Source organism: Mugil cephalus, chromosome 2, assembly GCF_022458985.1.
Source record: "Mugil cephalus isolate CIBA_MC_2020 chromosome 2, CIBA_Mcephalus_1.1, whole genome shotgun sequence".
Taxonomy (NCBI): Eukaryota; Metazoa; Chordata; class Actinopteri; order Mugiliformes; family Mugilidae; genus Mugil; species Mugil cephalus.
The window spans coordinates 25,040,958-25,067,340 of NC_061771.1; the positions used below are offsets into that span (position 1 = coordinate 25,040,958).

The 26,383-nt window shown below is 43.4% G+C and overlaps 1 protein-coding gene across 15 annotated transcripts in view; it reads left to right on the forward strand.

Annotated features, from left to right (window-relative positions):
- cacna1ab (calcium channel, voltage-dependent, P/Q type, alpha 1A subunit, b) overlaps positions 1 to 13,626 on the forward strand; it is a 135,307-nt gene extending 121,681 nt beyond the window's left edge. For 7 of the 15 annotated variants that reach the window (XM_047577315.1, XM_047577318.1, XM_047577322.1 and 4 more), the window contains 4 exons: positions 340 to 375; positions 7,273 to 7,477; positions 9,363 to 9,601; positions 10,394 to 13,626. In XM_047577315.1, coding sequence (XP_047433271.1) covers positions 340 to 375; positions 7,273 to 7,477; positions 9,363 to 9,601; positions 10,394 to 11,122 — 1,209 coding nt within the window. In that variant the 3' untranslated portion in view covers positions 11,123 to 13,626. The remainder of the gene's footprint in view (positions 1 to 339; positions 376 to 7,272; positions 7,478 to 9,362; positions 9,602 to 10,393) is intronic. The other 8 variants (XM_047577320.1, XM_047577323.1, XM_047577324.1 and 5 more) reach the window with 4 other exon arrangements.
- The last annotated feature ends 12,757 nt before the right edge of the window (positions 13,627 to 26,383 follow it).

The window sequence follows — 26,383 nt, forward strand, 5'->3', positions numbered from 1 at the left end:
CACTGGCGCACTCCCTCGCTCTCATGTGTGGCCTTTCTTTATATTAACTGGATTCTCTGTCTTTCTCTTTCTCCTTCTCCCCGTCACTCATATTTTAAATTTTAAACTCCTGTTTCCTTTTTACGTTTTATTCTATGTGCCATCCTCTCTCTCTCTTTTCCTCCTCATATCTCTGTTTTTATTTTTATTTTTTTTATCTCTTTCTCTGTCCTTCCTTTCCCTTCGTTTCTCTCTGGGCCCTGGCGGCTACGCTACGTCGGGCCTCTGCTGTGTTTGCGTGTGCGTGTGCGCTACACTGCTCTGCTCCACGTATCATCTCTGTGTTTGCCTGCTCTGCAGCGGAGGAGACACAGGCCTCGCGGAAATAACCTCAGTGTATGTACCTCTCTCTCTTGCTCTCTCTCTCTCTCTATCTCTCTATCAGTCTCTTTGACCTCATACTTGGGGTACCAGACTGGTGGGTTTGAAAGGTTACATGAAGTTATCCATTAGGCGTTAGGGTTAGAGTTCAGAGCCATAGTAACTCAAGGGATTCACTACAACATAAGATAGATAGATAGATAGATAGATAGATAGATAGATAGATAGATAGATAGATAGATAGATAGATAGATAGATAGATAGATAGATAGATAGATAGATAGATAGCAGCATATCATCTGCAAACACTTTTTCCTTTATCTTCTACTATTTTAGCCACCATCAGGCGTAACATTATGACTGCCTTCGTAATATTATGTAGTTCTCCTCCAAAGTAGCTGTGACTCAACAGAGAATGGACATGGACCTTCTGAGGGTGTCCTGTGGTGTCTGGAAGCAGAAACTTGTTAGAAACTTTGGGTCCTATGGGTTGAGGGGAAGATCATTCCACAGATACCTGATCAGTTTGAGGTCGAGTGAATTTGGAGGCCAGGTCAACACCTTGTGCTGTTTTTCATGTTTTTGGAGTTGTCCCTGAGTGGTTGCTGCCATCACGGAGTGTCATCGCTATGGGGTGGGGGTGTCTGTTCTGGTCTGGTCTGGTCTAGGTGGGTGGTACATGTTTAATGAATGCCAGGTCCAAAAGTTTCACAGCAGAACACTGATTTGTCACGAGACGGTCAATTTTGTTTTCTTCTCCTGTCAGTGGTTTTAATGTTGTGGCTGGTCGGTGTACTCAGCCCACAAGAAGTGTTAACAACAGGATGTTGTTAGTGGGGGGCCTTTGGGTATTATGGGTTGAGGGGTGGGTCCTCCGTGGATCATCCCACAGATTTGTAGTTGTTGTCGTGGAACAAGTCAACACGTGAGGGTTGTTGAGACGTTGGTAATGACTCAGACTCAGTGATCACTTTTGTTGGTTTATTTGCAAATATTCTGCGCAGAAGGAGACATGCCCACAGAGTGAAACACTAAGAGCATGTCACACCAAATGTGGGGTAACAACAGGTTTTATAGTCCACGCTCACGGTGGTTTCGTGCAACTACGCATGGAGCTGGTGGAAAGGTACTTTCCCTTACTTACATCTTACTTCTACACAGAAAGGAGATGCGAAAGGTCAAGACGAAGTTTAAGTGAGGTGAAGGCACTGAACGTAATGTTGTACTTATCATAAACTTTCAGTGAACTTCTGCTGAACTCATCCTGACTTGCTATGAACTCATGTGAACTAAAGGGTCTCATAAGCAAATGCAGACAGCATATTATGAGAGAAGTAAAAATAAAGATGTAACTTTTCATTGCAGTTTCTAAACAACCCTAACCTTAACCCTAAGAAACATCCACACGATGTGGACACGTATTGTCACGAGATGGTCGACGTTATTCACTGACAGTGGTCATAATGTTGTGGCTGATTGGTGTATGACAGGAGTTGGAGTCCAGGGAGACTGAAGTCCAGTTTAGAGTCACATGTTAGGGTGAACAGATCTTCTTAGTCAGTATAACCACTTTGGACCATTGCCTGTGTCCTGAATGAATTACTATTTCTTTCTGATTGGTGTCCTCACATGTAGCTGCCGTGAACCCTCCCACCTGGTACTCCAACCTTTTAACCGTGACCACGTTGTCACTATTCAGATCTTCTTCAATTACCTCCCCCCTTTTTCTCTCTTCTTATTCTATCAACTTGTCTCTCTTTCTTTCTTCCTCTCCCTCTCGTCTGTGTTTGCTCGTGTTGAAGTCGCTCTGCTCTCCATTGTTTGCTCTTTGTGAAAGTTTGCCACTAGTTCCTGCTCGTACGCAGCATCTGTCTGTGTGAGTGTGTGTGTGTGCGCGTGCGTGTTTGTGCGTGACCGTGTGCATTTCACTTGTGTTTGAGAGGCCAACAGCATATGACCAAAGCATGGACTGCCCTGATATGTGACTGTTGGCCTGAACCGGGGACTGGCAGCGCGCCGGCATGTCATTAGTCATGCATGACGTGGCATAAGTCTGACGGTGGATGTGAGAGGAAGCGATGTTCCAAAAGTGTTAGTTGAGTTCGAGGATGTTAACTCGGCAGCTTAGGACATGGAGTGAACGTGACGTTCATGATGCGGCTGTTTTCGTGTCCAGCATTATTAAGGTTATTGGTCAGTGTTTGTAACTCTTCAGTTAATAACTTATAGCTAGGAAGGAAGGGTGCATAAAAAACAGATTCAACCAACAGCTGCATTGGACACACTAACCACCAGGATCATAATCTTGTAATATGTTTGAGGTTATGCATGGAGCCTGTGATTATCTCAGTTAAATTTAAGCTTAGCTAAGCAACTTTGTATTCGCTGCTCAATAGAAAACAAGTCCAACCCTTAAATGAGCGTGGTATGGCACATTAGTTAAAATGGTCATACTAAAAAATAAGATGATCCTTTAATCTATCCCAATTGCATGTGGTTTAAGGGACTGTGCACAGGAGAGTTTGAAATGTAACCATTAAATGAAACAATAATGGAAAAAAATATTTAAAGAAAAACAATAAACATGTACATGCAGTTAAGAACTTAAAGTCCCTTTCTAACTAACTTTTTTTTTTTTTTTTTTGCATATAACCGGTCCTTGTTTTGACTTTCTTGAGTCACTCATGCACTTTGTGCTTGAACAGTATAAAATATGCAATGAATTTTGAAACAAAAACTGTAATAATTGACCCAAAGGCTTTTTCACAGTCACACGCCGTCAGACTTTTTCTCTTTGTTGTGACCATGAGGATGGTAGGAAGGGGGAAAAAGAAAGGGGCACACATGCTATACAGGGGCGGTTCAGTCCAGACCTAACTATAGACCCCTTCACAGTTTGTAAACAGTGTGACGTTTTTTTGAGAGGCGGGGCTTAGCTGGAGGCAAAACATCTCAAACACTGTACCCCGGTTACCATATTTCAATGGACTGTTTTGGCAAGAATGGATGAGGAAAGGGTATATTTTAGAGATTATACTAATACACTCACTCTCTGAGACAGTGAGTGTTATTTTAAAAAGTTGACTCTGACTGATTTGACCAAAGGAGGACACAGAGGGGACAAAGTCTATCCAACAAAGATATTGCCAGAAGTAGGCAGAACCACTGTGGAGGGTAAGGCACCAAAGCAACTTAAGCATGGAAACCCCTGAAACACGTTGCGTTAGCTAACGGTTAGCATTAGCATCAACATGTAACAAGAATCCCCCAAATAATGATTAACTTAACGTAATTTCAGTCACAGTTTAGTCTAACACATAATGTTATCCAGGCTGAAACTGATGATGGATTACATAATAATCTTATCTGATATCAAGTGTGCCCGTTGTGATGATTGTCTCACTTTTCTTTTAATCACCAAAGTGAAGCCATATCGATGATAAGGTCTTTAAGACACTGGAGAAATATGATTCATATGAACAACAGCAATCCAGCCTAAAAGACACAAATGCACAAACTAGTTTTTCAGCGCTTAAGAATCAATTTCTCTTCCACAAAGAGCAGTATAGTAATACATACATGCTGTTTTTTCTTGCTGTGCTGTAGAAGTTAAACTGCCATCAAATTCAAAACTGACTGGTTTATCTTTGTTGCTTATTACTATTTGTGTTGACCAAATAATTTGTTGTAAAATTTCTTATTTCATCCCTGTATGCCACACAAGAATAAAAGAAAGAAACTTGTGAGCAAATTGTGCGAAGTAGCACAATCTTTTCAAATGTGTGTGTGTTTGTGTTTGTGTTTGTGTGTGTGTGTGTGTGTGTCGGTATAATAAGTGTATGTTTAGTGCTGCCGGCTACCCAGAGGACGTGCATGGCTTGCGTTGTACTGCTCAGAGAGTGTACAGACTCCTTTTTGTGTGTACTGCAGCTCCTCTCGGGACGGTGAATCCTCATGTGTTGGTGTCTTGTGGCCGACCTGCCGCTTGCAGACTGACATGTGCTTTATCGTCAGGGCGATGTGAAGCTTCCTGATGTGTTGGAGGGAAAGGAGAGGGGAGCGGGTGTTGGCATCGGGTGTCAGCAGGGTCCTGTCCTGGTCAGAAGAGCCTGACAATGAACCCAGCATGAAAACCAAGCAGAACCTCCTATGTGGTTGTTATATGATACATATATACAGCGGAAGTCAGTTACTCTGCATGACATGTTGTTCTGTTTAGCTGTTAGCTTAAAGGTTAGACGTTTTTCATAAATTCATTAAAAGAGGCTGCTGTAACCACATCCTTACAATACTCCAGATACACATCACTTTGATCACAAATCAGTAGGTTTTGACATTTGGACTGCTAGAAAAACTTTACATTATGCCTAAACAGCTCTAAAATTATTTTAGAGTAGAGTTATCAGCGTTTTAGCATCTTCCTGTTGGGTTCTTGCAGAGCTTTTGATCAGGGTCTAAGGTTAAGGAATGATGGTCTGTCTTTTCCTCATGGTGTCCATATCCGGTTTACATCATACTTGGGAAATATTGTGTATGCACATTTGGAAACTTTGAAAACACAAGAATACTTAAATTATTTTTCCTATTCTTGACAAGCAGAACTACAAAGATATTATAAATATTCAATATGTTTAGCAGAACCACTTATCTATAATTCTTATTAATGATCATAACTAGGGCTTTATTTGTCCCACCAATGAGCTTCATTCCTTAGGTCCGGTTCGTAGTCAACGCGAGCGACGCCATGATGCAGATGTGCAGGCAGAATTTTGAGAACGCGACTCAGCGACGCGTGTATTACAGTCCGTCACCATGTGAGGCGCTAAATGCATGTAATGAACTTATTAACCACTTCGCTATACAACAGAAGAAGACTGTTGTAAACATAACGGGAGAGGCGGAGAAACTATGTAAACTTGGCCACATGCATGGAGAATGCGTGAATAGAAATTGCTGCCACGATGGGAAAGAGCATTGAAAGTGTCAATAAAAGAGACTGGAAATAATGTGAAGGACAAATTCGGTTGGCATAAACAAGGTGGGTGCGCGTCTTATTGCGCCTGCAAAAACATTCATTTTGCCAGGACCGATTGATCAACAATTGAATTGAATTTGAACACAGCAGATATTTTTTTTTTTTTTTTTTAATGCGACTTCACTTAAGAGCTGTTTATAGGGATAATAATATCTAAATAAACTACTCTGGCACTGTTGCTGCCCCCTGGTGTGTGGGCGGTGCCACATTCCACGTATGGACCATGCGTCTCGCGTCAACTGTTTACACTATGAACGGAAGTGCATCGCTGGCGTTGACTGTGAACCAGACCTACGTGGTGGGTCCGTGTATGTTTTGGTCATTGGATTTTCAGTTCAGAAATGGACTTTAAAAAACAAAAATGAGTGATTATCTGATTTTCCTTTTAAAATTCAAATAAATTAAAATTGAAATTCACGCATTTTTCTTTATCAGAGTCGAGAAAGGATTACAAAAAAAAACTTTTGCTTTTTATGTTTCTTAAAACAAAAATAAAATAGTTGGAAGACAAAAAAAAGCGCTTGTTTTTATATTGTGCGACCGGAAGTTGTCGTTTTCAAAGTAAGAGCACATATGAGGACAGCGCTGTGTTACAGAAGTTGATGGACATGGATCAGTGCGATGCTTTACGAAACAATAAAAGTCTCGATGAAGAGGACGTGACTGTAGAAAAACTAAGCTGCTCATTTCAGGAAAAAAAAAAGAAAAATAACCACATATAATCAGGGAGTAGTTAGCTACTAGCCATCATTACTGATAAGCGTCCAGAGATTTCTGCAGATGACAAGCTTTGTTTTGCCATGTCAAAAATCACATCAGAGTAGGGTTCCAAAGTCATTTTAGCTTCTCTTTTTCTGTCTTCTAACGACTTTATTTTTTCTTTTTAAAAGCAGATGAAGCAAATGAAAATCTACCAGTTTTGTCTATCCCTTCTCCACTGCGGTGAAGGAAAAATGCCTTGAATTTTAATTTTAATTTTTGAATTTTAAAATGACAATTCAGTGACCCAAAGCAGGCACGGACCAGGGGGCGTACCTGACACTATGCTAATGGGTTGTTAATGGTCAATCTAACTGTACTCTGAACTTTAACTAGTTCGCACAAGTCAAACGAACTTAAAAATCGATGTGCACATTCTGTTTCTAATGACGTAAAACAACCATCTTTGATGGCTTTCCAGCCTGAGTGTGATGTAAATGAAATACGGCCGCTCGGAGGACAAGTCCACTAGGCCCCTCTGCCTTGTGCATGTGAGGCATGGTTTTTACAGCCCTCCTTCACGCTTGTTCTCTGTCTAGCTGCCTCTCTCTTCTCCCCCGACCCCTGTCAGTTCCCTGTTTGAAATCGCTGTCTGTTTCATTCCTCCGTGGTTTTCAGTGTAGCGGCATGGTATCATGTGCTGTTTCATATTATCGAAGGTACCTTGGTAGTTAGGGAACTCCAGGGGCTGTGGGTCTTGACAGCACCGTTAGTCGCTATGTGACTTAATACATGGGTCAAAATTATAATAAAACAAGCTAATCATTTCTACTTCGAAAAGAAGACATTGGAGAAATGTCTTGGTGTGATTAACTGCCACTAATCTAAACGTAGAATTACTGCTGTTTGACAGGCACATACAGGACACACACATGAACGCACAACAGGAATGTGCAGCTCCGTACTAGCGTCACACGCCTAGGGAAAATCAGATTTCCAAGTGTCGTCCGTCTGAGGATACACTCCAGCCAGTCAAGATGCAATAATTCTCACTTCTTTTCTCCTCTTTTTCTTTTTTCTCTCCTCCCCCCACTATTGTTTATCTCTTTTCCCTTCACCCCTTCACCCCTGCATTCGGCTCGATGTCCCTCTATGCTCTCCTCCCATTGCCCTCACAGACCATCACCGACACCAGCCCCATGCGACGCTCCACCTCCAGCCTGGTCCATGGGCGTACGGGCCGGAGCATGAGGCTGGACGACTACTCCCTGGAGAGGGTGGTGTCCGAGGAGGGGAGGCACGGAGGAGGAGGACGCAGGCACAGGGACAAAAGTCACCGCACTTCGCAGCGCTCCCTGACCAGATACACCGACGCAGACACGGGTGAGTCCCACATAACACGTCTGCTGTATTCTAGATATTAAACTGGAGCGGGGGAAAAAAAATGCCAACCATACGAACATAATTCACGAATCTCAAATAAAACTTGCTGTTGTGCACACACCGATTTCGGTTTACAGTCACTGAGTCAGTTAGCAATCTGTGTTCATGTAGAGTTAAGAGAACAGCACATTAACGGATCAACACTTTCACGAGGAGGTCCTTGAACATAGCACCAGGCAAAGAGAAAGCCCACTTCAACACTAATTGGGGAGTGCAAATTGCATGCTTCAGCTGGAAAACTAATCCAAACGAGGCAGCCACAGTTAAACTCTAGGAGGCTTTTGTAATTGGAGAGCTTTCCAATCTGATCGAAAGTCCTCCGCTGGGCTTTGTGGACCCGGTAGCGGTGATGGGATTTTAAATTACTCTGCTCGGCGTTCTCCATCTGACTGTACGGTTGTCACAGCGGATTTGTGTGTTGATAAGATTCTCAAAAACGCGCAGGAATGAGAAGCAGTCGTTCATTTCGTACGTTCTCTCCTTTGAAAGATGATCTGATGGTGGTTTAAGGGTTTTGCACATAAACTGCATAGAAAAGACGGACGTAGCCTCCACGTCTGAAAACTGAAGCCAATTCCAAGGTGACTTTTAACAGCAGCTCTGGTTCAGATTTTGCATTAAGATCCGATCATGTGACAGACAGGTGTGAAAACCCCCAAGATGAGTTGAGATTGCACTTGGAGGTGGTCAACTTTATTTATAATGAGATAAATAACTTGAGATCTCGATAAAACAGGAAATAATATGTATGAATGCATGGTCGCTTAGGGCTTCCATACATTAGTAATGAGAGCCTTTTAAAATATTCTGTTCTTGTAGCTGCTAACTAACAAAAAGAACTAAATAAGAATTTACAAATGAAAGTATTTAATATGAGTACATGCGTGTGATCACTGATGTGATATAGAAATCATATATATACATATTTTTCCTCAGTCACCGACGTCTTTATTTACCTTCATTACCAGAGATCGTGGTGCGTGTGGAAGCTTCCAGGTGTATAGAGTTCTTATCTGAGTTTTACGCAGGTTTAACTAACGTCAGGGCGGAAATCTATAAATAATAACTTATACACATATACACAAAATAGTGCAGTCCTCGGCCCTGGATCAGATCCTTTAGCGCACTGGTCTTCAAGAGGGAGTGCGAGACCCCTATGGGGTCTGCAGAGGTACTGCGGATATTTTTTTTTAAAATATAAATGGAGGCAGTAAATGTTATCTTTCTGTCAACACTTCACTCATTCGCGCGCGATACATGAGCTGTCTCAGCAGCGCACTGTTTCACACAGCACCACACTAGCCTCCTTGTTCAAAGTAGGCTCCGCCCCATCGCTGCTGATTGCACACTTTTCTTTATCTGATAATTGTGTGTACCAGTCGGGCACGTTGCACGGCCACCCTACTGTTGCACATGCAAAAAAAAAGAATATTTGAATCTGTGCATTATTTGAACAGCGTAATATTGAATTCAAAATGATGATAATAGTGTATATTTATAAATAGCACTAGGCCGAGTTTAATATAAAGTACATATACTTAACCTCTCCATCAGTTTGAGGGTCCATTTCTTCTGCAAGTATAGTTACAGGATGTGGTAGCTAGGTCTCCGTTAGAAAAATATTTATAATTAGTAAGATATCATGTATTTTTTAAGGCGATTTGTCTCTCGTGTAAACACAGCCGTTCACATTTCAAAGAAAAATCATTAAACCGACGCCGTTCAAAACAGTTAACCTATGCCAGCCGCGCCACCTCGGCCACGTCCGCCTCTTATTTCTTACACCTTGCGCTTGCAAATGTAAACTGAGACATCTCCTTGCAAGGCCTGGGCACAGACCTCAGCACCACCACGCAGTCAGGCGACCTGCCACCCAAGGAGCGCGAGCGGGACCGCGGCCGGACCAAGGACCGCCGCCACCACCACCACCACCACCACCACCACGGCTCCATGGACAAGGAGCGCTACGGGCCCGAGCGCCACGACTACCCCCACAGGCACTCCCAGGACCGCCACTGGTCCCGGTCGCCCAGCGAGGGGCCCGACGGGCGGGGTCACAGACAGGTGGGCTCCACAGATACCAAGGCTGACGTCACAGGCCGTGAATTAGAAGGGACGGTTTATGTATTTGTTTTTCGTTGTTTATTTTTGATATATCCTTAGCCTAATTTTAGGAAGAAAAAGAAAAAACTTTATTGATATTGTAACAGTAAAATTAGGCTAACGATATGTGGAGTGGCTTTTACAATGATTTTATTCTTTTATTATTCTATTTGTTAGTGAATAAACATGGAAATATGTTTTTGCTTTCATTTTACCGGATGAGTCGTTCACATTCGGCTGCTTGAAATCAAATGAGTTGTGTTTTTAGTGTGTAATGATCCCGGTACAACTCTTCTGAGGTGAGGTGAATTATTTAAAAAAATATATATCAACATTGATGTAAACTGGACTGTGCATGTATCCTCTAAGAGTTCACTCAGGGTTATTTCCAGAGCCATACTTATGAATATCAATCTCTCTTTTTTTTTTTGTGTGTGTTATACTTTTTTCTTTGTCACTGTTTCTCTCTCTGTCCATTTTACTTCAATGTGACGTGTGGCTTCTTGGTGTTAATTCTTTGCTTCATCGCTATGTTTTAAATGATTTTCAATGGTGTTTCTATCTATCTATCTATCTATCTATCTATCTATATATCTATCTATCTATCTATCTATCTATCTATCTATCTACCTACCTACCTACCTTCCTATCTACCTTCCTATCTACCTACCTATCTACCGCCCCTCTGCTCTACTCTGGTCTCTGTTGTTGTTGTGGTGCGTTTTGATTTTCCTTGTTTACATTTTGCTGTAGGGCAGTAGCTCGGTGAGCGGCAGCCCGGTCCCCTCCACCTCGGGGACCAGCACTCCGCGGAGAGGCCGTCGCCAGCTGCCTCAGACCCCCGCCGTCCCGCGCCCGCATGTCACCTACTCCCCGGCCGTCCGCAAGCCCGGCTACGGCCCCCCGGGGCCGGGCCGCCTGCGCTCCCCCTCCCCCCGACACTTCTCCCCGCCCGACCACGACAGAGGCTACCACCACCGGCCCCCGTCGCGCCACGGCTCCCCCCACCACGGGGGCTCGTCGTCCCGCCACGGCTCGCCCCGCTCCCCCAGGCACCAGTCCCCGCGCTCGCCCGTCCACGGCTCGCCTAGGTCCCCGCACCGGGGCCGCTGGAGCGGGCCCCCGCCCGGGGACAGCCTGGAGGGCAACGGGCCCTTCTACGAAAGAGATTACGAGTACGAGCGGCACCACGAGCCCCCGGCCTACGAGCAGAGCCTCTCCCACGGCAACCCGCACCCGCACGGAGGAAACCCCCACCCACACCCGCGCTCACCTAGGACTGCCCGCCACGGGCCTCCTCCGCCCCCTCACCCGCACCCGCGAAGGGTGCCCAACGGCTACCGCTCGTCCTCGCCTTCCCCGCACCGGAGGGGGCCGCCGGGGGCGCCGCCCCACCCGCACCACCGGCCCCCTCACGCCAGGGGGCCTCGCAAGGGCCTGCATGAACCTTATAGCGAGACAGACGAGGACGACTGGTGCTAGCGACCGCAGAGAGCAAGGGATCAGCTCAGGAGGGGAGAAGAACTACACACGGCTCCAGTGCTCTGGCCTCGGACATTTAGACTTTTTGATAAAGCGGCGGCGGCGGTGGAAATGTTGAAGGGAAGGGTCAGATACCCTCCAGACCCTCTACCTTCACCCCTCAGACTCTAAATAAGAGGAAGGGGTGGAGGGGAGGGGGTTGGCGGTGCTGCAAATGGCCTTTCACGCGCTTTGAATCGGTGACGGAGCAGCACGTGGACAAAAAAAAAAGAAAAAAAAAACAGAGAGACAGCCAAGACGACCCGGGGCACAGTTTACCTCTGCCTCTCCCAGTCTCAGAACTACACTTCCCAGAACCGGCCTTGACCATCAAGGCCGGGCCGCACGGGGAAAGAGAGAAGCGCGCGGAAACGGAAGGCAAGTGAGCAGCGGGAGGTTATAAAACTGGGCTGTGATCGTCGCGGTTTACGAGGCCTGAAAGCACCTCTCCCGGACGGACGCCTGATTGCTCAGCCGCGTGCTATCTGTCGCTGGCCAGACTACTGCTGCAAAAGCCTGAAAATTAGCTGGAACCCAGAGTCCACCGCTCTGACTCTGCTAGACAGACGAGTCTAGGAATATAAGATAAATAAATCAATAAAAAGCCAGGACCCCCTAACCCTTACATGCCAAGCTATGCCTCCAGAAAATCAAACTTGAACAATGAAGAACACAACGAAACTTTACGTGACAATGAAAAGAAAAAAAAAAAAAAAAAAGGGAGAACAACCACTTTATCTTTAACCTTTTTCCTTTCCAAGGGACAGAACCAGGAAGCTCCGCCTATACTGCAAAAACCAGCCAATCACAGCGCTGGCTGATATTCGATGAGTTTTATCATCTCTGTTTACTGTTAAAGACTCACTAAATGCTGACGGAACTGCTGTGACATCACTTCCTGTCCAGCTGACCGGCTAGGGGGAGGGCGGGGGCGGGGGGAGGGGTGGGAGGTAGAAAGGGGGGCGGGGAGCGGAGAAAAGGGCTGAGGGCACAGTTTGAGCTAAACGTGCTCGAGCGGCGGGCTCAGGTAACTAGAGAAGGGAGCCGGACACTTTGTCAAGCCCCTTCCTCCTCGTGTTACTCGTGTTCGAAGGATGAACCCGACAGGAAATGGCGACACGCAGTTGAATGGGGGCGGAGGAGGAGGAGGAGGAGGAGGAGAGGAAAAGGAGGGAATGGGGGGAAAAAGACTAATTTCTTCAGTATTTCTTCTATCGATTGCTTCTCCTTGTTCTTCTTCAGACATTGGAGCTTGGTTCTTCTGTTGCATTCGCTCAGCCTCCTTTGATCTTTTTCGGAGTCCAAAAATTTGATGGAAACCTGCATGATTGATTAAATACATACTAGAGAGGAAATCTTAACCGGTGTGGCGGGGTGGGACCTGGGGGCTTTATAAGAAATTTGCATTTAGGTTTACAAAAGAAGTTCTCTTCTTTCGGGCTCTCTCCTCTCTTACGTCTCAGAAGTGAATAATGTTTTGTTGGTTTTTTTTTTGTTTTTTGCTTGGTTTTTACCTGAAACGAGCTTCGACGGGCGGCTCTTTGGAAGCCACGCGCTCAGAGGTAACCGTTTCCTGTCGGGCTTGAGAAACGAGAGGGAGATGGAGCGGAGAGAAGCGAACCTCTTGCCACACTTTATTCATTTATTATTGTTAATGATGACAAGTCTTATGAATAATGATATTAATGTCAATGCAAAAATGATGATGACAATGATGATGATGATGATTGATTGATTGTTACAAATGTTGCTGTAGATTGGTGTCATGTTATTTGGAGTTAAGGTATGCTACGTCCATCTTGTTTACATCCGTTATGTTTCGTTTTTGTTTTAATTATTATTATATCTCCCCCCTGCCCCGATCCCACCCCTCTCCCTTTCAACAATGACGTTTACTGGGTTCCCGATGCCTTTGTGCAACCTTTCGAAGGGTGGGTGGGGGTGTTGGGGGTGGGCTTCGGGAACATTCACTCTTCAGCATTGCGTGTTGTAACGCAACTCTTAAGGTTAACATTCTTTCTCTCTGTCTCTCTCAAGAATTGCAGTGGAGGTGGAGGTCAGGGGCGTCTCTGTATCTTAAGACCCGCGGTGATTCGCGGGGTCAGTACACTTTGTCAAGCCAACCCAAAGATCAATAACTCATGCACAGAGTGAGGGGTAGAGCAGTTTATTGCTAGCATGAAAGTGACAGATACACTTGCATCTGAAAAAAAAAAATAAATAAATCGGTGAATCTCTCTGTTTAGACTGTGTAGCTGGGTTTACATGGAGCCAACTATTCGGATGTAGAAGCCCAAACTGAATGAAAGTGTTCCGTATAAACACCCCAATCTGAATAAACAGGAAATTTAATCTGGTTTCAATATTCCCTTTCCCAAACTGATCAAAAGTGTAAATGCGCAGTGGCGTTCGTTTCCTCGACTGATCTACAGCTCCACAGAGTTTGTTTTTAATAACGACGGGCAGAAAAAAAAATAGAAATACTCAACTGTTTAAAAAGGTCCATCAAAAATTAATTCAAGCCGAGATAGACCAAGTCGTAGACCAATTTCGGAATCACTGGGAAACCTTGAAGACTATAAAGATAAAGAACACAATAGCAAAAGCGGATGTGAGCCCACAAACTTTCCAAAGTTTAAGAACAATGGCAACTACGATGCTGATTAGACGAGAGATCAGTCACGTCACATCGATCTGCGCACATCACACGTCTGCAAAACAGTCGTTCCGATTAAAAAAGAAGTGGTAAATATCAGATCAGAATAGACCACCTCACATGTAAACAGCTGACCTGAAACCTTCAGTCGGAATTAGAATAAAGTCTTCACGTAAACCCGGCTAAACACAGCGCAGTATTGGCGGAAAAGTGTTGGTGTCAGTCAGTATTACATGGTGTCGTTCTCTTAATATTCCACCAGGGGGCAGTTGTCAGCACACATTATTCATCCAGCCCTTTTTTTTTTTTTTTTCCTGTTTTGTTTTGTGTTTTACGGGGACAGCCTCCGGGCCTCGTCCTAGTTTCTAGACCTGTCTGGAGCCTGGAGACACGGACGGAGTCTGAGAGATGCCATATCTGTCCGTTATCTGTCCCTTTGGTCCGTGCCAACGCTGACCCCCCTGCTCCCACCCCCCCCCCACTCCCACCCTCCGCCGAAATCCAACCCCGTTCTCCAGCCCCCTTCTCTCAGGTTCTGGATGACCAGAGAACACCAATCACCAAAACCAACCCCCATATCCAATACTTAGGTTGTAGCAAAGCTGAATCCTTCTCTGCCAAACCACATTTCAACAGCGCCGCCGACGTCCTCATCCGTCTTTATTTCTGTCCGCTCGCTCTCTTCTTTCAGCTCGGCTGTAGTGAGTGACGACTAAGATGCAGATGCTTTACAGAACAGAAACACTTAGGACTAATAACTTCATCCTTAATGAGGGGGCAGCTATTATTAAATATTCAATAACTCTAGGACAAAATGATGAATTATAGATAAATATAGTTGATTACCTGCAGATAAATCTCTAGATATATGATACCGTAGATGTAGTTATAGATACAGATAGTATAATTAAAGCTTGGGATATTTATTTATTTTGCACACGGATCACGTCCATGAGACACGCTGCTCCTGAAGCCTCGTCGCAGTTTTCTTCGCAAAGTTGCAAAAGCCAGAAAACGAAACCCCAGTCCACGTGTTTTGACTTCTATGCAGACCTCATCAAGCATCATCCTCGTCATATTATTTCAGAGGAGAAACTGCTACACGCTGTGGTACTGTAAAACAGAAAACAAACAAAAAAAAACAAACACAAAAAAAAAAACACGGGGATCTGAGAACACAGGAAGATCGACACTAGTTTTTAAGGCGTCACTTCACATCGCAACCCCCCCCACCCACCCTCATAGATTCCTGTCTGTTTTTGTTTTGTTTCTCTTTGCCTCCAGACCTAGTAGATGAGCATAGCAGCGTAGGGCAACGAAGGGGAATAGGGTCGGCTTTTGGTTTTTGTGGATTTGTTTGGCGGGAGTGAAGGGGGCGCATACCAGAAACCCCTCTGTCCTCACCTTCCATCAAGAGAGGTCACGGCGGGGGGGGTGGGGGTTCTTCCCCCCCCCCAAAATTAGCCCCCTACAGAGCCACAGTGCCTTCTGTATCCAAGTCACATCCATCACCTGCCCCCCCCACCCCCCACCTACATCTTACCCCACATCTTGTCCATCTTTACCCTCTGTAATAGATGAGATCAACCACGCTACGCCTTAAAAGTTGAGTCCCACCTAGGCTCCCGCGCTAGCGTAGAAATGGGAGATATCGAGACTGGGCCGCGGCGAGGAAAGAAGTCAAAAAGGAGTCGACGCAGGGAAAATCAGTACCACATCCGGGATGGGTGTTTAAAACGTCCATTCAAACACTTTGGGGTTTTTTTGTTTTTTTTGTAAAAGTTGCCAAAAATCCTAGCGATCAGAGCCTCAAGACTCAAGTGACCGTCGTTTCCGGGGGTTCCTGCTAGCTGGCTAGCCCTTCTTGACTTTTAAAAAAAACGTGGTGCCATTTTGTGTCCATCTCAGAGATGTCCTAGGTCCAGTTTCAGGCGGTGTAGTGAGAGGTTTACAGAGGTGGAAAGCCGTTCGCTTACTTCTCAGGTCCCTATAGAGTTAGGTAGCTAGGTAGTTAGACAACGTAGGGAAGAGTCAGCTACAAAACAAGCCGGCCTTGGATTGAGTTATTGTATGGTTTTACCTGGCATGGCGTCAGACGCTGTAATGGTGAACCCCCACCCCACCCCACCCCGCCTTCTCCTTTCACTAACCCACATGACCGCTCACCTCCCCATCAACGCTCAAAAAGCAAGCAGAACATGCAGGAAAAAGACAAAATATATATAAATACATATGTATCCTCCTCCATTTTGGCTCCATGACATCACTCGCTTGTCCAGAATTGTAACAGCGGATCCAAAATGGCCGACACACAATACTGCCCTGATATGAAAGCATGTTGTGTGTGTGCTTTCAGACAAATCACATTCTTTCGGAAGGAAAGTGAGCATCGGATCTTTGTTTCGGTTGTTGTTCTTGTTGTTGTTGTTGTTGTTTCACTTATTTATTTATTTTGAACAGGGTTTCGGGGCGGGGAGGGGGCGGGGGGACGCAAGATTTTACGTCATCACTTCCCTCCACATCTGCTTCCTGCCTTCACCTTCGGCATCCGTCACCGTTGGGTCTGACTAATCATTTTATTTTTTTTTTTTTTTTATTTTTTTCCTTCTGGGACGGAGGAAAAACTACCAAACACGCCAACCCATCCACTCAGTCGGCTGTGAAATTGTGTCAGTGGGTCAGTCGTGAGGCAATGTGACGACAAAAGAAGAAAAAAAGGGGAAAAAAAAACGCGTTTAAGGGCTCTCTTTAAAAGAAAAAAAAAAGAAATGTTAAAATACTACACGGTGGGTTTTAATGTACAGTAGTGCTGCCAAAAGTTGTGCTTATGTAGCTGAAGCCACACTGTGGTCTCCCCTTTGTACAGCACTAGATGTGTGCATGCGTGTGTGTGTCGAGGGTCAAGAGAGGCGGGGAGGGAGGGTAACAAGGCAATGAGAGAGAGATTTAAATGATTTTTTCTTTTTGGATTTTAGAGAGTTGGGCCGGGGGGAGGGAAGGGGCAGGGAGGGTACTGTTTTGGGGTGTTGGTGGTGGAGGGTGGGAGTTTGCAGCGACAGAGGTCTCGGTGATGTTAATACACAATTTCACAATGGCACTGGAGCACTGTTCAGGCTCATCCTCACGCTCAGAAAAACCATTTCTATCACCGCCACTGGTCCCACTTTGAGGGGAGGGGGGCAGGGCTGCTGCTGCGACAGCGAGACATTTACTCTGTGGATGTGTGCGAAAGTGTGTGTGTGTGTGTGTGTGTGTTTAGGGGCTGAATCTGATTAGTGCGATTAATCAGTTAACCAATAATAAAATACGATTTTTTTACATGTATTTTAGGATTTAGGAGAGTGTTTTAGAGCATATTTACGTTATAGAGTTAATAAGTTTATAAGTTATAGAGATTTACGACAGAACTTTATACCTCCTGTAGTATTTTATAGTTGTACGCTACATAAAGAACATTTATCGTAATGTGAAAGTAAGTGAAACTAGAAAACGCTACAGACTGCGAGCATTTCAATTTACGTCCGAATATGCAATCTAGAAAATAAAACATAAAGAGTTTAAGAATATTCTTTTGATTTATTACACTGCAAAAAAAAATCAAGAAAGCAAAAAGCCGTTGTAACAAAGAAAAACATGTTATATTTTGTTCAGAGATAAGATAAGAACTTTTTGAGACTTTTTGTCAAGCAAAAAAAAAGCTTAACCCATTGGCGTTTTTTTTTCTTAATACAAAATGATTTGATTGAATATAAGAATATTTTGCTTCTTTCTAGTGACGCTGTTTTTGCACTGTAAAAAATGAAAGTTTTAAATCCTCCTGGAACTAGATGAGAGTTAATATTATTACTGTTTTATTGATTAATTCAACTAATCGTTTCAGCGCTAATTCTGTGTGTGTGTGTGTCTGTGTGTGTGTGTCCTGACACCATCAGCTACAGTAGGTAAGCCCTCAGTGCCTTACACTGTACAGGACACGACACTTTCTCCATCTGAGTCCATCAACGTCCTCGTCGCCATCTTCTCTTGGCGCAGATAGATGGGAGGGGCGTGTAAGTGTTTGCATGTGGAAGGAGAGGAGGGGGCGGGGGGTTGTTGTTGTTGTTGTTGTTCCATAATCATTTTTGTTTCACCCGTCCTCACCCTCTCTCCCATGCCACCTGATGTACATTTTGGCTCTTGTGTAATTCTTGTGTATATAACCCATAAAGTTTCTGAACAACTTCATCGTGTTCGTCTCACGTCCATTCATTCTGCGGCTCATCCACTTTGATTTTTTCTGATTTTTTATTTTTTTTCCCCGTCCGTACCATAAGTGCACACAAGGTGGTGGGATTGAGCTTTCGCCGTCTTCACTCGTTGCCATAGGTATGTGGTGTATGTAGAGACTGAGTGTGTTTGTCAGTTCTTTGTGGAGGCCAGCAGGTGTCAGGGCTGCACACACACACACACACAAAAAATCTATCACAGATTCACAATATTTTTGTCCTGATATTATTTTGTTCATTCAAGTGTGAACAAAGTTTTTGAAAAATAATTATCAGCAACTACTTTTGGGCCACATGGGGGCAGAAGAACTATAAAAAGAAGCCCAACGCAGCCAAAGCCCTTATATGTATTCGTATTAATGCACAGAGAGGTGTTAGCTACAGATGAATGAAGCACACAGGGCTCGTTTGTTTGTGTCTGCTCTATTAAAGCTTCACCAGCTGAATGTAATAACTCACTAACACTTAAAAGGTGAATTCTGTAATTAATTTGCTTAAGGAAGTGCTTAGAGTTGTAAGGAGAATGACTTGTGCGCGAATCTAAATCCGTACCCCTGAGACCTGTCCGCCTCCATGATCCCGTGCTGGCTTTTGTTGACTTGACTCCTCGGAGACAAGGGCGGAGTGTCTCCCGCTGTCGCCACTGCAACCCAGAGGGCCCCTCTCTCTCTCTCTCTGTCTCTCCGTTTCCATCCACCTCTCTGCCTCCTTCTCTGTCTTCTCCGTGCATTTCCATCACCTTCACCTTCCCGCTGGAGACGAGTTGCTTCCTAAAGATTTGTCCTCTGTGTCCCACCCAAAGCATCGGCATCTCAGACGCTGCTGGACGATCCTTCCCAAAGCACCCTGAGTGCTTTTTTTTTTAAAACCTTTGTAGCTTAGACTGAATTCTGGAAATACTATAAATTTGTATTTGGGAGACGTTTAGGGACACTTTGAATAGCTAAATGGGAATTTAACTGATGAATAAGAACGGACCATGCGGCGATATGGTTTCTCTTCAATCTGGGAACCCACGGGCTGTCCTTCGATGAGGCAGGCGCCCGGTGTAGCCATGAACGTCAGGTTAAATCATATCCGGGCCTAGATTTACTGCTGTACTCAGATGACCGTTTAAAAAGTTCTAAAGCAGCTTTGTTTAAGACAGTTGCTCGACATAGATGACGCGTTACGTTACCCAAATGTGACTGGTGGGTAGGCTACTACTTGGGCTGCGAACAAAAACCACATTTAGATACGTGTTTGCAGACACTAGTACTTAGGATAAGACTTTCTTTATTGGACGCTGTCGTGGATAAAGTGTGAGTTAATGCGTATTCTCCATCTGCTACTTCACTGTATCACGTTTAGGCAACTGGGCAAAAAAAGAAAGGGGCCCTAAGACATCTAATAGGCGGATTAGACTTCTGTGTCAAATTAATGGCGTAACTACGGTGACAGACCGCCATAACTGACGTGGACGCGAAAATGTAACTACAAGAGTTGATATTGCTTAGCTTGGTAGTAGCGTGTAGCACTTTAGTGTTTAACGGTAGCTTCTCTATCTCTGCAATTTTTTAATTGATTGTTTTGGACGAATAAAGATGGAACACATCGAGGAAAAGTTAACTGAGGAGGTTTGGAGATTTGTACGACTAGTGTTCGAAAAGAAGTTTCAGTTGCCATTGCTGACAGTAAAGCAGGAAGTGGCCTCACACTGGCCGAGCCTGGCTCCACCCACTGGTTACAAACGTACTACAAGGGGTTAAATGACTCTTCGGAGGATCCGAGTAGCGGTGAAAGAGTTGTCGGTGCAGTGGTGCACTGGGGAAAACACTCTGAAGCAACTCCCAACCATCCATCTCATCACCATGCGCGCCATCCAACACTCGACCCAGTAGAAACCGAACCAGTGCCACAGTAGAAAACCATACAGGATTCACTCGGCAAGTTGGGGGGGGAAAAAAAGAGGAAAAAATAAATAAACATACATGGCAATTTAAGATAAAAGAGAAGTATTTAATTACAGATCTGCATGTGCAATGTGCATGCCACTATGTGGGGTAACAAGTCAACTTCAGGAATTAAAAAAAAAATAAAATAAAATAAAAAATATTAAATATAAAGAAAAAAGTATATATATGTAAAAATATATATATAGATAGATGTTTTTAAGAGCAACGTGTTTCTTTTTTCTTCTATTTTTAAAAACAAAAAATGGAAAAAAATCTGACCAAAAAAAGAAAAAAAAAACTAAAAATGGGAAAAAAAAAAAATCATCCTGACAAAAATGGAAATGACTTTGGTGATGAAATCAAAGAATGTTTGTTTGTTATATTTGCCAGTTATTTCACGGGGAGGGGGGGAGAAAAAACCGTGGGGCAACAAGGATAGATAACACTTTAACTAACATTATGACGAAAAAAAAAAAAGAAAAAAAAAAGAATTTTAAAAAGGGGGAGAAGGAATACAAAACTTTTCCTTGATGAAAAACAATCCCTTTGAGAGTAAAGAGCTGCCTGAACCTGAATCTGGTGATGTTATTCCCGTTTATTCCGGCTATGAAATCCCTTCTTTCTCTCTCTCCCTCTTTCTCTCTTTCTCTCTTTCTCTGACCATCTCTTCCTTTCCCTGTATTTCTTTCTCTATCTCTGCTGTTTCTACCAGTGCATTTTGTAATTTCAAACAGAACTCTTCCTAAAGAACCTGAATAAACCAGAGAGAATGCATTCTACCCTTCCACCCTTCTGTCTGCTTTATTGATCCCACACACAGCAACACATTATAGTTTCATGGTCGGATTAAGGTGCAAAACAGTTTATTTGAGGTCCACAATAAACTGCAGGTAAGTCTGTGCAGAAATGATGTCTGAAGTAAAATGAGTGATGGGATTTTTAAGTGGTGGCATGAGTCTGCTTCAAGGGTATTTCATGTAAGCATTAGTTTTATTAAGGCTGGGAGTTTCTTTTTTTTTTTTTCATACATAAACACGTGTTCACAACACTTGGAGGAGGAAGTTATGCAGTAGATTGACTAAGGGTGGAGTATTTTACTGTGCTGATGAGTAAATATTGTAGAATAATCTCACGTTAGTAGTAAAACAGGTTTGCATGGCCTCGTGTTAGCACTGCCTGTTGATGTGGAAATCCAGGGACATTTACAGAGAAATAATTAGATGACATGAGGAAACAGGGACGATTACGGTTTAATTTATTTTGACGTTTTTATTCATATTTAAACATATTTAAACTCCTATGTCTCTAATGTCAATAGCAGTGCAACTGGTTACCGTAATAATTGTAGTCTGCGCGCAACATTATTTTTCCTCATTCATAAAAAGCTAGAATTGGAGACATTTTGGGGGACAGCTTTAGCCGGGGTACAGGTCATTCAACACGGTGACTGTTCCCAATAATATGGAATATCTGTTCACCCTAAAAATAGAAAAAAAAAACACCCAAACAACCAACAAGGCACCTTTTTTTGACGCAAGTCTTCTCGTTCTGCTGCTTAATTTTTTCAGACATTTCCGTCTTCACTACGCCTCACAGTCACATCATGCGTGTTTAGAAGCGCTACATTGGTCCAGTCTGAAGCAGAGCCTCACGGCGCAGCGTCCTGAGCGCTTTGTAATCAAATACACCAAAAATACTGGTACCAACTGTACAAGTCAAAAGTTTTAGAACATTACAATAATTCTTTCTTTTTTATTATTTAAATCTTTGCATTTAACACCTGAACACACTTGTGACTTGTGATTCTTTCTTTCTAAAATGGGAGACCTACACAATATTAGGAAGGTGGTCATAATGGTTTGGCTGATTGGTTACATGTCATATCTTAACATTTATATACCATGGTATTCAGGACAAAATGTTCTATTGACAACATGGAGACAAGAGCTTGGTGAATTTATATTAAGCTTAATTTAAAATGCTCTTTGCAGCTACTAAAGATTATGACGTGAGCGTGTTTACCACATGATCAGGTTATGTTCTCGTGCACAACATCCTGCACGTTGTGGGAAAAACAGGGAGTGGCCGGACTGTAGTTGACTGATTATGAAAAGAGAGACAGTAAAGTACGTAATGAGCGTGCTCAGGGTGGACTGTTTGACAGCTGTGACAGCTTTCTGACACAACAACGATAACAATAGTATTATTTTATTCACCACGCTCAATAACTGTCAGTTTACACAGCAACAAAAAAAAAAAGAAAAAGATACAGGCTTCCCATAGATGATACGATGGGATCATGTTTCACTGATGGGATTTTGAGTTTGAGCGGTGAATTACGTGTAATGGAATTAAATGTGAAATGTTATTTGAAGCACAATGAGAGCTGTAACCAAGGATCATTTCAAGAGTACATGGGCAATGAATACACCAAGCCATGATAAATGTCGAAGCAGGTATGGTTTGACTGAGACACCTGGGCTAATGCGCGGTTTATACCTTCATGTCAACTTGACACCACACCAACAAAGATCCTACGCAGACCCTAGCACCGTAGCCTGAAATGTACCTCCCCAGATGTAACCCCACGTCACTGAAGAGGCCACGCCCCCTTATGGGTGAAAACAAAAACATATAGCTACAGGCCATAAAACAGGTGGACAAAGATGGAAAGCAGTGGGACCCTAATAGTCGATATGTGTACGTGTGCTGCAAACATTTTGTCGCTTAAAATCATGATGCTAACGTTAGCCAATCTCAGTCGTCAGAGTTGTTAGATATAATGTTAAAAATTCAAAATGCATGCTATAAAAAGTTTTTTTTTTATCAACAGAGCAGAGTTACGTTACTGTAAAGCTTTTTTTTTAATAGGTTTAACGTTGGCTAACCTTCATGCTGTTTTTATGTCATGATTAATTCATTTAACATTACTGAATTATTTGGGCTGTATCGACATAGGACCCCTAATATTTCAAGTATTTCTACATAACATCGCCGATACATGTTTCTGCCTGACTAATGTTTGCTATTTCGTCCACTTTCTAGCCACGCAAGCTACCTAATTTCCTAACTACCTAGTTTCCCTTCGGGGATGAATAAAGTTATCTATCTATCTATCTATCTATGCAAAATGAACACTGACTACGTGGGAGTTGTATTTACTGCCAATGGTTTGTTTTCACCCACATGGGGGCGTGGCCTAATTACTACAGTCGTCTGTAGAGCTGTGATTGGTCCTAGCATGTAGCATGATTGTTTTGGATCAATAAAGGTGGAGCACATGGAGGAAATGTTAACTGAGGAGGTTCGGAGATACAAACAGCATGCAAGATAATTATAAATGGCTCGCAGCGGCGTAGGCTTGTCCCACAGTACCTTAAATGAGCCAGTCATTAAATATAAAGACGAGCTTTTGGGATTAGACATTTGTATGACTGCAAAAGCTTTGGTCGGCATTGTTGAAAGTGAGGCAGGAAGTAGAAGCAAAAATTAACCCGGCTGGCAAAAAAGGAACAGCACCGACTAGTGTTTGGGTGGTGTTGTTACAAAGCCAGCCAGAGCAACGAGTGCACAAGTACCTCACAAGTATCTAAGCCTACGTACGTACGTACGTATGTCGTCTGTCCTGCAGAGGCATAAACTTGGCAAAAGTATTTGCAAATGTGTATTTCAAACCTCAAATGTGTAACCAATGTTAGCAGAAGAGAAGTGAACCATGCTGCCAGGTACTAATCTCACCAATCAGCCTTGAAGGCTGGTGCCTTTTATATCAACACACAAACTCGCTAAAAATAACTTTAGCAATGATAATTTGAGGAAAAATGTAGCTCATTTGCTTTAGCTGAGGTTATCAAATAGCTGAAATATCTTCACCTGTCGGCTAATAATTTCTTTAATGATATAACAAATAGACGTTAGCTTCTCTTTTCAAATGGCCGTGTAACTAAGGGCAGCGGCAGGAGTGTAACAACACGTCCAGTTTAGAGGTCGGATAATTACAGATCACGCATTTAAAGATCGATGTACACATTTACTGATCTGTCTACTCAAATAAGTCAAAGCATTTAAAGCATTCACAATTTTATTTTACACATTTGTGGATCAAAATACACATTTGCAAATACTTTCGCTACAATAATGGCCCCATAGACGAAGGTGTCAGAGGTGCCAGCCACAGAAGTATAGGCTACTGTGAAAAAAAACACATAATCTGTTTTGCTGGTGTAAGAAATATATCTGCAAAGCCTGGATACTTGCATAGTGCCCTACATATGCTAATTCTAGGTTTAGTGAATCACATATACCCTCTATCTTCTTCAGTCCTCGCTGTAGAACAGATCGTCTGCCCGAGTGGACGAGAGAAGACTCTGCCAGAGAGATTAGCCCAAAAAAAAAAACATACTCTTTCTATTTAAGAATTTCAAGCATGCTGAAATCAAACACCCACGCAATGAGTGTCCTCAGACAGCATCCCACCTCCTCCTCCTCCTCCTCCTTCTCCTCATCACTGTCTACGTCGGGCACTACGTCATTGGTGTAGGCGGAGGTGGAAGACACTCACTCTCCTCGTGTAGTCACGTTTTATTGTTATTCCTCCCCCTTCCTTTTCTCACCCTGCGTCTCTCTGAAAGTCTTCCTGCGTGTGTCCTCCCTCCTCTCGTTTGTCGCCCACATGCTCCCTCACGCACCCGATCTGCACCTGAACACCTAAAAACGCAAGCTTCATTTTAGCTTCGTGAAAAGATACTGTTGGGATTTGGGGGCACTAAAAGCATCAACCCCTCTCTCTCTCCCCTCTCCCCTCCCTCCCTCCTAGCCATTAGTGTGCCTGTTGCATCATGCACAGACAGACACACACCGTCACACAAGGCCAGATGTATCAGAGAGCTCTGTCCTCCTGCAGCACAGTCTTAAAATAGACTCCTCCTTGCACATTCTGTCGCCCACCGACATCAGCGCATCATTTCCTGTCTCTGCCAGACACATGAACTCACACACACACACACACAAACACACACACACAGAGGCATCCTCACTCTTTCCCATTCATCGCTTCGAAACACATTTCAGTCAGTCACAGAGGAGCGTGCTCGCTCTTTCGCGGCCCTTTGACATGTGATCATCAGATGAAGCAAACGTGCACACATCAGCCCTAAATCACATAACCACTTCCTCCCCCTTCTCCTACTCCTCATTCTCTCAGTGCGTTTACATGTACGTGAAAAAAAAAAAACGAATTATTGCCTTAATCGGACTATAACAGGAGAACTTAAGTGCATTTAAACACGTTACTCCGATTAAAATCGGAGTTCTCATTATCCGATTGAGACACCCAGATGATGCGATTGAATCGGAGTTTTCGTTCGGATAATGCGTGTGCGCATGCTCCACGACCGCTGCGCTGTCGTGTGACCCCGGAACAAAAACGTCCAAGAAAGTGGGGCGTAGAAGAAGAAGAAGAAAAGAAACGGAGCCGTTTGAGGGATAGCGCGGATCTTACCTGCACCAGAAATAGCGCGAACATTACGTACAAGATTAAAAAAATTACTATTATCCGCCTGGTTGTTGTTTGAAATGCCGGTCTGCCGCAAGAACGACTTAAGTTTATTATATCAGTAATAGGTCAACCGGAAATCGTGCCGTATTAACGTGGTATTATCCCGCTGAAAAGACACGTATCGCCACCTAGTGTGGAGGAGGAGAACAGTTATTCGATTTTCTGCATATAAACTGGGACAAGGACTGTAGTGAGAAAGTCAAATTTTGAGCATAACTCGATTAAGCTCTGCATGTAAACGCTCTCTCTCTCTCTCTCTCTCTCTCTCTCTCTCTCTCTCTGGAGAAAACACACCAGGCACCACGTAACCACACTTGAACAGACATCCTGTTCACACGCAGAGAGAGGAAACAATAAAGAGAAGTGTTTCCATTTAATCGATACAGGTCGTTGGAGGATAAGGAAGCATGGTGATATCCATAATGATTTTCAGGTCAACTTTTATACTAATTAACCTTATGATCATTTTAGATTTTAAGAAAACACGTCGTCTCTCTATAGCCAATGGTACTAAACCTTTCGTCAAATACTCAGAATATTTTTTCTTTCTTTCTTTATGCAGAAACACTGCATAACAATATCATCAAATTACACTACCAATATTTCAGTCGTGAGAAAATCAAATACAAGTGGATCTGAGTTTTATATTATTAATTTGTGATATAAAGTTAAAAACAGTGACAAATACTAATAATAATAATTAGTACATTTTATTTGTGGGCGCATTTCAAACTACACAAGGTCACCTTCCATAAAACATCATAGGAATAAAAATGCAATGCAATATATTCATAAATGAAATCAAATGGA